The 15,927-nt window shown below is 41.5% G+C and overlaps 2 protein-coding genes across 3 annotated transcripts in view; one reads left to right on the plus strand and one right to left on the minus strand.

The window, feature by feature from the left end:
• ZFYVE21 (zinc finger FYVE-type containing 21) lies at positions 1-14,623 on the minus strand. Of its 2 annotated transcripts, XM_027732884.2 has the most exons (8): positions 14,155-14,623; positions 8,482-8,532; positions 6,576-6,744; positions 4,915-4,990; positions 4,106-4,197; positions 3,216-3,269; positions 1,609-1,751; positions 1-764 (listed from the first exon to the last, which is right to left on the minus strand). In XM_027732884.2, the coding sequence occupies exons 1-8, from the start codon at positions 14,275-14,277 to the stop codon at positions 729-731; spliced, it is 744 nt and encodes a 247-aa protein (XP_027588685.1). In that variant the 5' UTR covers positions 14,278-14,623; the 3' UTR covers positions 1-728. The 2 variants fall into 2 exon arrangements, with proteins under 2 accessions (XP_027588685.1, XP_027588686.1); XM_027732885.2 differs by lacking the exon at positions 3,216-3,269 and having other exon boundaries at positions 14,155-14,371.
• The window catches only part of XRCC3 (X-ray repair cross complementing 3), a 15,480-nt gene continuing 14,153 nt past the window's right edge, over positions 14,601-15,927 (plus strand). The window contains exon 1 of the mRNA XM_027732883.2: positions 14,601-15,012. The gene's annotated coding sequence lies outside the window, so the exon portion shown is untranslated. The remainder of the gene's footprint in view (positions 15,013-15,927) is intronic.

Below are 15,927 nucleotides of genomic sequence, written 5' to 3' on the forward strand. Positions count from 1 at the left end.
TTTTTTTTTAAATAAGTGAATTAATTTATTCATATTTGTACATTAAGTTGTATACAATTTCGATAGTATTACAGTTAGATTAACAAAAGCTAGTTACCAAAAAAGAAAATACAAAACTAAAAATTATTCTGGAAGCTTATTTATTACAGAAGTGAAGTTTCAAGGTCATGTTCATGTAAGTCAAATTTGGTGGTATTTGGTGAAATATTTAGATGTCGAAAATGAAATGTTTAAAAAAACCCAAGTGATTTCTATAAAATCATATCTAAGGCAGATTTTTTTTGTACATTGATTTTAAACATTTGGATAGAGGGAAAAACCTGAGATCTATACCCAAAAGCTATTCTCTGTAGAAGAGACATACACATTTGTTTGCTTTCTGTAGCAAACAGTTTATATAATTGTTACTATAAAAGTTGTGCTGTACATTAGCTGTAGTGCAGGTCACTTTCATATTAAGTGCCAGTAAAGGCTTAACAAAATATACAAAGTCTTAAAAGATGAGGCTGTTTAAAGCATTAACTGTATACATATTGCACACTACCGTGAATACTCATGGTTCAAAAAATACTCACATTGCATTTGCCAGTTCTTACATAATGAACCACACTGGAATGAGAGAGTCAAGAACAGCAAATATTTCCAGCTGTCAAATCAGCAAAAAGTGAGAGGCAGGTCTGTGGAGGCTGGTGTCTGTGTCTTCCCTCAGGAGGCCAAGTCTGCAGTTCTCACTGGTCCCGGGACTCATAGAGAAGTTTTGTTGCCTAACAAACACCAGGGCAAAACGTCATTTTGTTAACTGAACTTTCACTTGCAGCCACCTGATCTCTTTTTTTTACCCCTTTAAAAATCTCCTTTAAATCCAAGGCTTTAAATTCTTCCTCTGTTTTCTTCCACCCAAGGCATGTACTAGGATTCAGGAAGTACTGAATGCACTTTCATGGCAATAGAAAGTTTGAGCACACTGGGCTGAACAGAGGTAAATGCTGGGGTTGGGAAAACTGGGGAGCTCAGCAATGGCAGTAAAGCAGCAAACAGCCACACACCTGCCTGGGCAGGCACCTTATAAGTAACAGTTCTGATGAGCAACTGATCAGATGAATGAAGTTGGTGTGGCTTCGGTTTTTTCCACCATAACTTTGACTTAGGAAATATGACTCTTCATTACCCATACAGGGCCTAACAGCAAAAGATTAAAGTCTTCTGTTTTCAAAAATCAACAATGTCTTTGAGCATTCATAAAGCAGTAAAAACAATTAGCTGAATTTAGGTTCAAAAGAGTATTTCATAATGCACATTCATCAGCCAGAAACAAAATCCTAAGGAACTTTAAAGTCTAATTCCTACTTCTTTTCATCTAATGATATACATAAGATCTTGGAAAATCCTTTAGAGTGCATAACTTCTTCAACTATCTGAGCATAAATCTAAAGTCATGTTCATTACAGCCATCCATAGCTTCTGTTTTCTAAGCAATGACGCCCTTAAGCTCTTAATAAAAAAATAATAGAAATACTCCTAAGGCAGCCTGCTCTCTTTAGTGCTACTAAACACCCCATGTAAAGATTTTCTTCTAAGCCTTCTCTAAGTTTTGGCTGCTGTGCTTACCTTATGCATAGCTGCCAGCCAACTTGCTGACAGCTTCCTGTTACAGTTGAAGTCCTCACCGGCAGTGAATTTCATCTGCGTTACCTCCTCCGACCCAGGTACCTTGTACTGCAGAATCATACCTATGGCACGAGTGTTGCCTCCTGGAAAGAGAAATAACATCTTGAACAGCAAAAGGTTTTGCCAACTAAGTAAAACAACTTCTTCCGGCTCATAAGCATGTTTGCAGAAAGATGCTCATTGCTCGGTTCAAAGCACAACCAGCTGCAGGTGCACCAACAGCTGCTGTATCCAAGGAGGTTGTGACCACGGCTGGTAGTGCCAGGCAGTGGAACCCGCAGCCTCAAAACTGTTTAATTCTCACCGAGGCAGAACCTGCATAAGCCATCAGATGAAGCCACGAACACTGAGAACACCCTCATGATTTACTATCATCATGTCAAGACGTGATACCACAGTTTCACACTGTAGCCTGCAGTCTGTAAGATTAGCTACTAGTATCCACTTTGATGGCAAAGCTGGATACAGAGTCTGGCACAGCAGTCAGAAATCCTTCCAAACCTGGCAAAGGTTGAGAGAAATGCTTATGCAAGACTAGATAACAGCTGACAAATTTACTTCCTGAAGGAAATTGCAACAGAAGAAGCTGCTCTGACAATAGCACAACAGACGTTTGTATCTCTCTTACTCTGGCTGCAGAGATGAAGATAAACCAAAGCAAAAATACACAAATTAAACAAGAGCTTTCAGAATGCTATGCTTCATTATCATTACTTCCTGCAGCAGTGGAGCATAAACTAAGCCCCAGGAGCAGCACCAGCACACACAGCCACTTTGCAAAGCTCTTTTAAAAAGTGTCTGCGTGAGAGGGCTCCCGAAGGCTGTTACTGCAATATCTGAGGAGCCAAACAAATCACAGTCTCGGTCTAACCAATCCAGTCAGAAGCCCACAGCAGGGTTTATCAAAGTAGCTATTTGCTCCTCTCTGAGGCTAAATGGAAATTCAACTTCATCACTTGCTCCCCTGCATCTGCCAGTCAGAACAGCAGATTAAGGGACTATTTAAATCAGTGGAAATAAACACCTACAGCCTTGACTAGTTTGCCCATGTCTGGCATTTCAGGACATTACTGAGTCAGGCAGAACACACCTTGCATGATAAGAAGTCTTCTTTCTTTTAAAAATATGTAAAAGCAAGCCATTAATTAACAGTTCCAGTGCAAAGCCTTTCTGGACAGCACACAGGGAGTATATTTTTCATTTCTGGTATACCCAATTCAGCACACTTGTTAAAGCATGTGGTGTGTAACACTGTACCACTGAAGATACCATTTCTCATCTTCCCTTCTCCCTTCCAGCATGGACAACAGTTCACTTGGTCTAAAGAAGGCCCTGAGTGCTTTAGTTCTCCTCCAAAGTGTTACAAAACATTCATTCTTGGTTTAATAAACAGACAGATGGAAAGGAACAGATGCACCTCAGATTTGAACACAAGGCAAACTGAACAGCAGCTACAGATCACGCAAATAAACAGCACTGCAGGGAGATGTGAGGGGGGGTCATTCCAACATGCTGAGGTGAGTCACGCTCAAAAGCACTGCTGATACCTTCAGTAACAGGCTGGCTCTCCAGAAGGCTGGTGTAAGTGTGAATATCTTTTTCTACCATCGAGAACGAAGGCAGGCAGAAAAAAGATAAAGCAGTCAGAAGAGTAGTGAACAAAGAATTAAAGCATTAAGTGACTCAGCAGCACATCTGGTTGATTTGAATACCAAGGTAAGTTTATTAAAGTTAACATGCTGCACTGGCTGAATACTGCACAGACAGGCTATGCAATTAGAAAAACGCAGCAGTGACAGAGGTGTTGATAAAGTACAATTATTGAAACTCCTGACCTTGTTTGTTCTCATTTCAGTCAAATCATATTCAAGTTCATCCTGAAATACTCTAAAATCTGGTAAGAGATGAGGCAGTAAGTAGCTGCACTCCAATACAGATGTTACCAGTTTCATTTGGCCACCCCTTCATCTTGAATGAAATTTAAAAAGCATAGTTTAACTATTTTTTCTCCCCCACAGTTCCACTCTCCTAACAACTGCTTGTACCAGCAGAAGAGAAATCCCAGCTGGATTCTGAAATGGAAAAGGCTAATACCAAAGACCACAGTTTCCTCCTATGAGCTTTTAAATCAATAGACATTTGTATTTAGCCAAGAGAAAGGATCTGAACAGATGATGACCACCCTTACTCAGGTTTATTGAGAGACTGTCCCATATTACAGCTGTAAAGGAATTTCTCAATTCTTAGGTTTTCTCCAAAATCCCAGTAGCCACATGGACAGGGTTTCACACACTGCACTCTATTCTGAGAGCAGCTGTAATTAACACAGTTACATTGAAGTTACCAATAACCTAGAAGTGCACTGTCTAGTTCAAGCGATAATTACAATGTCACATTTTTTTCTAAATAGTTCATTTATATTAAAAGAAAAATTTACCTCCAGGAGTAAATCCCTCTGTAAGTATCTGAACTGTTGAAATCTGTATAATTTCAATTTCATAGTGGCTGTCTCCATCCAAAACCAGGTATCTACATAACAGAAGAAAAACTTTTTTTAAAAAAATAATTTTTTTTCTACAATATCAAGTCCAAATCAAAGAAAACAAAAATAAACATAATCTCTCAGTGATGCTGTTTATGTGTTCTTTGGGGTGAAGAGGGAAAGAAATCAAGCAGGAAGTATTACTTTTCACTTAAGTTCTTCAGTTTTAGGAAAATAACCCCACAAAACCTATTTCTGTTTGCCAGGAGATCCGTCCAAAATATTAAAAGCTCTTCTTTTATTACAAAATTTTATTCTTCCAAAGCTCCGGAGGAAAAAGTGAACAGAGTCCAAAGTGGTCTAGTTAACCAAATTACAGGGGATGACCAAAGTAATACTTTGGTTGTAATGCTAAACAATATGGTGTAGTGTTAGAATCATTCCAAACCAAGCTTTTTTCAGTGCCTACAAGCTTTTTTCCCTGCCCCTGCTTCCTGTGATCCCCTATTAGGTGGCAAAACCACTGTATTCCAGTGGCACCAAGAGGCATTATCAGTGAGTGGAGATCCACCTTTCCAAGGCATTCTGATCCACACCCCTAATAAATTCAAACAAACTGACTCCAGTAACGTCAGATAAATCAATCTATCCTTTCCATGTGATTACTCTCTCCAATTACTCTTATAGTTTCTTTAGGGTATCAGATAATAATAGAGCTGTAAGTGCAACAATACTATAGTTTACAAGTGCAATTTCCTTCTTACCTCTGGTTGCTGGAAAGTCGACAAACCATAAGTTCAGATTTATCAGATGTTCCAAGAGTTACAAAGAATGTAGCACCTGGGAAGAAATGTTTCAGTATTCTAATGCAGAGTTCAAGAAGGAACATTCAAGTATCAAAGAGGATAACTAATTTTTACCTACTAATACACAAAATTGGGTGAAATAAAGAGAGTAATTGAAATGTTAAACTGATTAACATCAGCAGAACACTCAAGTATAAAAATCTCATCTTTAATTATCATGTTCTGAATCACAGGACCTTTCACACATGCTATGTAATTTCTCCCACATGCTGTAGAAATGCACATGATATCTAAGATGAATCTTTTAAAAATCAGAAGAGAACTGGAGGTGGCAAAGACAGGCAATTAAAGACCCTATGTGGTCATCATAACACAAGTTATTGTTTCAGTATTCAAAACAACAACAAAAAAGAATAATCTAATAGCAGGACATGACCTTCAGTTCTATGCTTAATAAACAGCAAAGACATCTCTTTTTCATTACTGAAGGCTGGCTCAGTCTTGCTGTGAGGGCAGTGAACTTTAGCCTTCATGTTGTGTTTCTTCCCCCTCAAAACTGCTTTGACATGGGGAAAATCATCGTTGCTACATTAGAGAAGTGATTCATAACTTCAAGCAGCCTACACACCTAACCCCTTTACTTCCTCCATGCCTCATGGTCCCTGTGTTACCTCATCCCAATACTGCTGGTCTGGGAAATGAGAAAATAACACAAACTGTGGCTCTACAGCAAGTCAGGAACAACTTCAGACTTGAACAGCAGAACGTGAAGGCAAACAGGACACGCTTTATAAAAAAAAGTCTTCAGTTTAGAAGACATTGTTTGAAAACTTGTCTGCACCCCTATGGCAAAGCAGAGTGAAGAATGATTTGTGTGCTACAGGGATGAACACACTCCCTTCTGATCCCGGGATCTCCCCAGGAGTATCCACGCTCACCAGACGTGGGGCTTAGCTTACCCAGTGTGCACACTGGCATCATGCTGAGAGACCATCAAAAGGCACTCGAGGATCACAGAATAGTTTAAAAACTGAAGATTCAGCTTTCTTAATGTAATTGGAGCACGAATTGCTATACTGCATGTAGTTTTAATCCCATGGAAAATTGGCCACTCAGGATGATCTGCCATCAACCACAGCTGTAGGCCACGGGCAAGATCAAAGCTCTCAGATGAAGCTTGAAACAAGCACTGTATCTTGTTCAAAAATATTAAACTATTCTCTACTCTAAAGTATTTTTCATCCTTATTTAATGGCTAAATAGATGCAGGAATATGGCTAAAAGACGCATTATTTCAAGGAAAATGCCAACTGCATACACATTTGTTCTCACAGGCATTAAAAATATGTCTTTAACTAAATCACTATTTTTAAAGACCAAAAAGTATAAACTGAGAGATGTAAACATTTCTAAGAAGCGTGGTATAAACACTTCTAAGAAGTGTGAACCTCTCTCTAAATAAACCGGTAACAGAGAATTGTTACCTGCCAAACAAGGGGCACGACAAGAAGGAGACAAAAGCGCAGCTTGCAGGACGAGAGGCATTACTCTTAGTGTTTATCAGAATTTGAACAAACACAAACGAGATCCAACAGCTCATCTGTGCACGGGGTCCTTACCATTCATGAGCACTTTGAGCTGTTTGTCGTAGAACTCCGTTTCCTTCTGTGAGACCAGGGCACACTCCGCACACTGGCGCACGGGATCCACAAAGCACATGCGAGGCAGAGGCACTTTTTTGCTGCAGCACTTGTCACAGAAACACTTCCCACACCTCCGGCAGTGATGCTGAGCGGGAGAGAACGTTTTGTTTATTTATTTACAAAGGAAACTAGGAGGGGATAATTTGATAAGGTTACTATGTTACATCTCGTCCTCCCCAACAGTTTCTCGGGTGTGAAAGACACAGGCTGAGGGACAGGTAAAGGAAATGTAAGTGCTAGAGTGGCAGAAAGAAATCTCTGTAGATTGAACACAAAGGACTGAGTATAGCGTGAACAGCAGCACTTTAAGCCTTTGCTGGCACTCTTGTAAAGATGCCTCTGAAGCAGACCAGAGAGGAAAGGGCTTCTCCAGTGTCCAGCAAATCCTTCACCTCACTGTCAATAAAAACCCAAGACTGGTTTCCAGGTCCCTTCTTACTTCCAAGCAAAGATCTTGGGAAACTTCAACTGAAGTCTCTATTCTTCCTCAACTGAAGATACTATTCTTCTCTTTTAAAACTTATTCTCAAGTTTCTCCCAAGGAAAAAAAGATAAAAATCTTCATACTGAGAACCTAAAGCTATTCCTCTATCAGAAATATCAGGCAGCAGAGTACAAATCCAATGAAGTTGCAAAACCAGAACAAGTATTGCAATGTGTTTCACAGCTCTTAAATCTGCAACAAGTGGCTTGTGCTCCAGATCACTCTTGGGGTGTGACAGTGCCAGCAGATCTTCCTGATGCAAGTTCTCGTGACAGAACAAGTATTCCCAGGCAAGCAGGAACTAATTTGTGGCTCAAAACAAGCCTGAGCAGTTTGATACAAGGAACTGATACAGTGCAATTTCGGTCAGTGTTAGGCTTTCCTTCCAAACGCAAAATTCTCTGGAGTACCTATTTCCCAGGGCTGCCTGCAATTGCTTCCCAAAAGTAACACAAGTAAAATACAGCAGCCTGTTATCTGGTATGAGTGTGTCTGGTTTAAAATTTCTCCTTCCATCTCCCTCCAAATAATAAATAAAAAATATTGACTTTGTCACTGCACTACAAGTCACACTTCCCCATCTTTCTTCACTTTCACAAGGGCATGCTAAAAGAGTGTCAGTGGAGTTATACGAAGGAATGATATTCCCTCCTAAAAATCATTGTTGGCCTTTTCTGGGAGAGTACTTTCCTTCTCCATGTCATATTCTGCACACCAGTAGCATTCCCCAGTGATCTGCTTGCTGGTATGTAATGAACATAATTACTCTAATGTTAGTGTTTTCATGCAGTGAGATACATACTAATTATGTAGTTTATACTTTCTACTTTAATCAGAAATTCTCTATTCCAAACCGAAGATAAATCCTGGTTTACTTTTAGAACAGAAGGAAAATCTGAGTTTTGGTTCTTTACATTTTAACAATATGGTTCTTTAATGTAAGACTATAATTCATTATTCCTGAAAACATTACATTTCCACAACTAATTTTTCTCCCCAAAGACAACTGAATTAGTTGATTTGGGTGCTATGTCAGTACTGATGTTAACATCCCACTCCAGCACGAGCTTCTCGAACTCTTCCTTTGACTGTAAATCCTGCAGGTACCCAGTAATTTAGAAAAAAACCCTTGTATTACACAGTGAGCAACAAGAAGCTTTGCAAAGAAACAGAACCAAAAGGAAGGACTCTACTCAGAAAAGGCAGAACAGAAAGAAAAACTAAGTTACATTAGACTTTGCAGGGTATTCAACCGAAATCCTCTACATTTAACTCAAAATAAGTCCATATTAGTATTTTGCAACAGTTACTGCTTTAAGTTTCATTGATTTCTCTTACCTTTCTAGTTATGAAGTCAAATTTTGTATCACACTGCATACATCTTGGGCACTGGAAAACAGTACAAATTAAGATTAATCTACAAAATTTCTAAACTCTTAATTCTACCACCATATACAAAGAATGAGCTTTATATTACGCCTTATAAAGAAACACCTCCAACAAATTTCTATCCCTTATCTTTCCACCATGGATGGCTTTCATTTAATATTGATGTAGCAAAATAATGTCATCCCCACTTGTAAGACCAAAAATGCTGCCAAACTTCCCCCTTAGGAATAGTGCATCTTGCCAGCAGGCAAAACTACGTCTCAGAAGTACTTACCACACTTGATAATGTTTGGCTATCCAGACAGTTCTATATTCCAGAGTCAACCGTTTTTATATAAGTTTTTGTCCTCACCATTTTATCCTGTGATGCTCTGCTGACTCTCTAAAACATTGTTTATGTATTTTAATGCTCTCAGTACTCACACATTTTTGAAACGTGCTAGGAGATACTTGGTTTTCTTCCAAGCCACCAAGACCTAATTTTTATTCCAGCTACAAGAAGTCACTTCCTGAAATATCTCTTTCCTAAAACAAGCTTACACCCACACTCCTCCCAAAAGAAATACCAGAAAAAAAATTGAAGGAGTTTATCTCTCACAACTAAGCAGAGTTTAAGGGGTGACAATTTTCATTGTTTAAACTAGCAGGAGTGATCAGTAACCGCAGGACAACCAGATTTTTCTGTATAAAAGTCACTTACGAAAGGGCTGATACTCAGCAATTAGATCACTGGATTTTCAACAAGATTTTACATATTTTTATCCACCGTATCAAAACCTACTTTCCAAGGCTTATAGTGCAATTATTTCTAGATTTGCAAATACTAATTCAAAATTGTGCCTGACACCTGACTCAGGAGAACATGGTTAGATCCTGTAGTAAGTTTTTAACTCTACAAACTGAAACACCTAAACCAGACTATCTCAGACTACAGCAGAATGTCATCTTAAACACATGCCCTAAGATAAGCAGGTGCTATTTGCTAAGAACAGAGTAATCACCCTTTGCCTTTAATTAACATATTTCAATATTTAACCCTTTTTTCTATAAATCCCTTCAGATTACAACAGCTTCTATAGGGGGACTTTTGCTCCAGCAGATACTCAATCAGTCACAAGTTCAACAACTACAGCAAAAAAAAAAAAATATTACAGCAGCTAAATTAAAAATTCTCTAGAAACTTTCATGTTCTTCTGAAGTGTAAGCTTGTTAATAATTGGCAATAGTTTACATGAAACGTTCTTATGTCTAAACAGACATTTAACACATTAGAGAGTAATGGCATTCACTGTAAGGGAACATAAACAGCTACTTGTAGAATTTGTTACAACAAGCTGTTTCTAAATCCCACACAAAAGAGAACTAGAAATGTTCCTGAACCGTCTCAAATAACACATACAGAGCTAAGGCATCCAACCACCTCTTTTCACAATGGCTTATTTCACAAAAGCTTATTCCAACACTCACTGATGAATAACCTTCAACATGAAGTAACTTCAGCATTCCCCCGGTTTCATGTCTGTAACTCAGACAGCTAATACCAGGTTCTACTCTACACTGATCTTGACTGAGTGTCTTAATTTTTGATGTGTAGCTTGTCTGGGAGCTGGACCTGGCAAGAATTTTGGTATACTGAATGCAAACAAGTGGGAGGTTTTTTGGTTGGGTTTGCATGGTGATGTTTTTTTGTTTGGTTGGTTTTACTGGTTTTGGTCTTTTTATTTGTGTTTTGGCAAATGCAGAAAGCGCAAGTCACAAACTAGAAAAAAAACCAAAACCCAAACTCTTACAAATACTGTCCTACGTAGATTTCATACACAACGTTATGCTAAACATACAAGTCCTTCTCAGGAAGAAGTCAAATTACCCATCCTCTTATTTAACACAAACTCTATAGAAAAATATTTCTGAATTCCAGACCCATGATGATAGCCCTGCCTGATATATTGAGCAGTCATAAATAAATCACAAGTCCAACAGCATATGGCAGTTGGCACTGCAGAACAGGATTTTCCTAGGAAAATGTTCTGACACAAGTAGGTTCAATACACTGTTCCTTAAGGGCATTTCTGCTTTAAGTAACCAGAACCAAGTGAAACCATTTGCATAATATCAAATTCTGCTTTGCCTGGGACAAGACCTTTATTGTGGAATATCCTGAAAGGTGATATTTTCATATTCATCTGTACACTGACAGAATTAGAGAGTGACAAGTACTGAATTAAGTTTTATTGCTTGAAGGGGTTTTATCACATTTAGAGGGAAGGAAGCACGATGTCCAAGTTACTTTTCATATCTTCAAACAAAAAGACGTAAAAAAAGAAAAAAAAAATTATGTCACAAGTATATTCATTTCACGTACAGTCAGCCACTAATACTGATATCAGATTACTTCATTTAGCAAGAGGAAAATGGAAGAGCATCCAACAGTTGTTGCATCTTGGTATTAATTTAAAAATACCGAGAGCTGGTTCATTACAAATAGAGTAGAATTTCTCAGGTGTTTGCTCAAGTGTGGTAACTGATTTTCATAATACCACGGATCCAACCAGAGGTGAGACTCCCACAGATGGACAGGAAGTTATAGTTACACTTCACATGCTTTATTTGCATACATAATAACACAGCGTTTCAAGAAGTGATGCACAGGAACACCTGGTTCAGCTCGTTAACACAGTGAACCTTTGCAAACGTGGAAGTTCAGGAGCTGCCCAAATTCCCCCCAGGAACACGCCTGACCAAAGCAGATGGTGCCAGCGGGGGAAACGGCACAAGGGAACTCGGGCCAGATACAGCTCATGGTGCTTTCTGATACTGCAGCTGCCCAAGTTCACCAGCACTCCAGGGGCAGCTCTGCCACACAACCAGAGCTGCCTCCGAGAGCCCGAGCCAAGGGAGGGCCCTGCTCTGGGAAGCTCAGTTCCCTCCTGCAGAGACTGAGGAACCCCAGGGAATCGCTTTCACCACATCTGTGAGTTCCTGTGCAGCACACAGTGTTCCTCAGCCATGGCAGCATCTGGTGCACAGCTGGATGTCACGAGGTCTGGCCACCTCTGCAGCCAAACTGACAAACTTCACTCGATTTCTAGTCCAAGATTTCCTTAATAGAAACATCACCAGCTGAGCTCTGCCGGTGATTTACAAAGAAATTCCGAGTCAGAAAAGACACAGGCAGTGACCAGCATTTTAAGCTCTGTCTCAAGTTTAATGATGCTCAGCGCAGATGTTCATAATATTATCCACCTCAACTCTCTGTCTGTATTACAAATAAGACTACCAAAAGCAAAGTTGTCAATAGTCCTGCTTCAGTCTTAGACTTCAAATTCCTCAAAGTAACTGATATTTTAAGACTGTATAATCTTGTGACATAAAATTAATAACTTGAATTATATTTCAATGCTATATAAGCTTCACAAAACTAACTGCCATAAGTCATAGGTGACCTTAATTTCAAAAAACCAAGACAGTAGACTATCCCTGCATAAGAAAAATAAAGCTACTGAGTTTGTGAGTGTTACTGGCTGCACAGCAGAAGCCAATGGATTTGAAAAACCAGATTAGCATTGTCTAGTACCAGTCAATGTCTTGTCTTGGACGAAGACAGTTTTTAATTATGTCTGACATGGTAACAAGATCAATAGTTCTCAACTAATTCATTAACTAGATAACACTGTCTCTTTAGATTTCATTTTTTAGCAAAAACATGGTGTTTCTAAGCTTCCCTGTGTATCACATATGTGCTTTCTTTGAGGGAAATGTTTGTAACACGTTTGGCAATTGTTAACCAAAACGATTTCAGAACTTCAAAATTCTTTACGAAATCTAGTAAAATAACTAGTTACAAAACAACAATTCATATTCTTAATCTGGCATTAACAAATGCACTTAAAACATTTGCCCGTAAGACACTTCCTCTCAACAGCAAATATCACTGAGCCTGATGCAAAGACAACATTCAGTCACAATTCAACACCATCAGATCAGCAGATTATGGGGAAAAGCTGAACTTTAAGGGGAATGAATACCTGCAGTACAACTGTAACATAAAATTCAAACTAACAACACATATCAGACTGATGTCTCTAAAATATAGTTAGTTCTTTAAATACATCCAACTAGTTTAAATAAACTCTATTACAACCCTCAAACAACCTCTAGTAGAATTAAGATGGGTCTGTGTATTAGACTGAGTTTTAAGTACCTTGTTTTCCTTAATGTAACCAGCATGCTATAAGCAAGAACTACTGACATGCTAAACTGCATTTCAGAAGGTCAAGGAGAAAAACAGTTTCAATTTAACTGTTACACAAATGATATCTGTCAGGAATCAGGTTTCCAGGTGGCCCAGGTGAGCGCACAGGGGTGCAGCAACTCACCTACACAGCAGAAGCAAAGCACAAAGGGAAGGTACTTGCACAATAACTGCTCAGACTTTGCTACAAGCTCACAGATAAACACACACCCCACCTGCAGCACACCCAGAGCCCCAGAGCACACACGGCGCCAGCTGGGTGGGAATCTGGGCAGCTCAGCCCAGACTTCCAAGGACACCCTGCTCCGGCCACTGAAAATTTATCTTATTTTACTTATAAGACAGAAAACAGCTGTCTTACATATAAGACAGAAAACAGCTGCTAGTGATGGGTTTTCTAAGCATGGAAGAGAATAACCTGAGGAAACTCACACTAGGTATTGCAGCAGATCGCTTGTTTATTAAAATAAATAGAAAAGGTCACTTCCCAAAAAAGGGTTGTTATTTCAGACAAAAACAGCAGCTGATTTACTGCTCATCCCCCTTATGGCAGCTCAGGTGGGCCTGAGATGTAGAAGCTGTGCTGGCAGAGCAAGTCTCCAGAATTATTAATTATTACTTTTACACAGAACTTTCTGCCTCAAGAGACATCAGGTAGAGTAAAAAAAACTTTCTTCCTCGTTCTTAGCCAAGGGAGGACACAATGTTCCCACACAAAACAGACCAGCCACGTCCGTATCTGCCAAAGAATGGCTTTGTTTGGTGACTCCCGGCTTAAATTCACGTTGGCTCATCTAAAATAAATCTCCATTCCGGTCACATTTAAACGCACTGGCGTGTGTCCACACCGCAGAATAAATAAATAAACAAACAATCGGTTCTATGTTGCATTATCATCTGGCTGTGGGGACTGGCAACAAATAGCGCACATTACATGAAATTAGATACAATATCACGATCACGTTGTTTACTTGGTGTTTAAAAGCAAAGTCAACTGAAACAGTCTTAAGTTGTTCAGTGCTTGTTTAACACCACGAACATTCGCACCGGGAGCCAGAAGGGCTGTTCTAACTCAGCCTTATCGCCTTAACACGTTGTATAATTACTTTTACATCTACAGAGCCTTCAGAATCACCTTCGTAAGCACTTAAAGCCTTCAGAACCACCTTTATAAGCATTTAAAGCAACGCTGCTCAGATCGCGACACTTTTAACTCAGCAAGTCGCTAATTTTTGTGATGGGGCCGCAACGCCCCTGAAGAACGAGTGACAGCCCCAGCCTTGCGTCCTTTAATCTATTAACGCACGGGAAATAAAGAGGGTGGGAAGGAAGGGGAAAGATAAGTGCAGCGCCCCCGCCCGCGGCGATACCTCCTTGTCGGGCACCCACGGCGGCTCGTCGAGGCCGAAGGGGCTGCGGGCGGCGCGGTGCTCGGGCACCATGCGCAGCCCGCTCGGGGACCGCACCAGCTTCTTGGCGTCGCCGCCCGACATCTTCCCCCGCGCGCCGCCGCGGCCGCCGCTCGGCCGCGGGACGGGCACCCCCGTTGGCCAATGGCCGGGCGGTCCCGCGGGACGGACACGGCGTGCGACCAATGGGAAGAGCGAACTGCCAGCGTTCCGCCTACCCGAGATGAGCGCCCCAGCCAATCGCGTGTCGCTTGGGGGCTTGTTCCCGCCCCGCCCCTTCGGCACCACAACCCGGAAGCGAAGCGCGCGGGCGCCTCGGCCGCGCCCCCCCGAATTCCGCGTTGGAGGAGGCGCCTCAGCTGCTCCCCGAGCGGGCGGGTAGGCAGGCTCGGATCCCGCGGCTCCGCCGAGGGCCCGCGGCCGGTGCGGCAGCGCCCGCCCGGGGCTCCGGGCACGGTTCGGCCCCGCGGGGCGGTGGCGACCGGCGCCCTGCCATTGGCTGTCCCGCCTGGGCGGCCGCTCGGAGGAGTTTTGATTGGCCCGCGGCGGGCGAGCTGCTCGCTGATTGGCTGCGGGTGTTCGTGACGAGTGAGAGCGGGGAGGCGGTGCGGTCGGTCCTCGCGTCCGTCTGTCTGTTCTTCCGCAGTGTGTCTGCACTCCGCTCCCCCCGCCTGGTGCCGGGCCCGTGGGACACCCCCGGCTGCCCCGTGACCCGCTCCCGGTGTTCCCTTCTCCCCGGTGCCTCATCAGTGTGAGCGGAGCGTGCGCAATGTTTTGGAGCCCCTCAGTCAAGGGTCGTCGTAATCATGGTTGACTCCAGTAAGTCTCGGCTTCTAACCCTTGTCAGAATGTAACTTTAAATAGGTATTGCTTCAAAGTAACTGTTTCTTCTCTTGTATTTGGTCTGCCATCAGCGTCCATCACAGCTTCTCCTCCCCATGTTGGAAAAGGGATTGTTCATAAAGTCATATATTCTCACATAACTCCTGGGAGTTATGAGGGAGTGTCTGCCGCTGTCCCTCATAAACATTATCAGAATAATACTGAGAACCTCACAGTACTCCTCTAGGCACCCAGAGAGTTGTGTTTTAGACCAAAGTATTAAAAGAACTGTTTAATGTTGTTAAAAGCAACAAACAGATTTTAACGTTTTAATATTAAATTTGCTTTTAGGTAATAAATGCGTATTTGACTGTCCAATGCATGAGTAGTCGTGGGTCATCCCAAATTGCACGTGTGAGATTTTTTTTCTATTTGAGAATGAAAAGCTCACGTGAAGAGTGTCAGGGTAGAAATGACTGTCCAGTGTATTTGCAAGCTTCAGAGCAAAAGCACTGTCCAGAAGCACAGGCAATTAAAATTACTAGTAGTTCTTAACTGCAGGATTATTAGTTGAACTCTTTAGTAGGATATATGTAAACAGCCATCTGAGAAGACTTCTGCCAGTGGGTTGAATCACAGAATCATTGGGGTTGGAAGGGACCCCTGGAGATCATCCTGTCCAACTCCTGCCAAGACAGGGTCACCTTGAGCAGGTTACACAGGAGCACATCCAGGTGGCTTTGGAATGTCTCCAGAGAGGGAGACTCCACAACCTCCCTGGGCAGCCTGTTCCAGTGCTCTGCCACCCTCAGTGTGAAGAAGTTCTTCCTCATGCTGAGGTGGAAGTTCCTGTGTTTTAGTTTATGGCCATTGCTCCTCATCCTGTCACTGGGCACCACTCAAAAGGATCTG

The sequence above is a fragment of the Pipra filicauda genome, unplaced genomic scaffold (assembly GCF_003945595.2).
Source record: "Pipra filicauda isolate LSUMZ 115617 unplaced genomic scaffold, ASM394559v2 scaffold16_size7369187_pilon, whole genome shotgun sequence".
NCBI classification, from domain to species: domain Eukaryota; kingdom Metazoa; phylum Chordata; class Aves; order Passeriformes; family Pipridae; genus Pipra; species Pipra filicauda.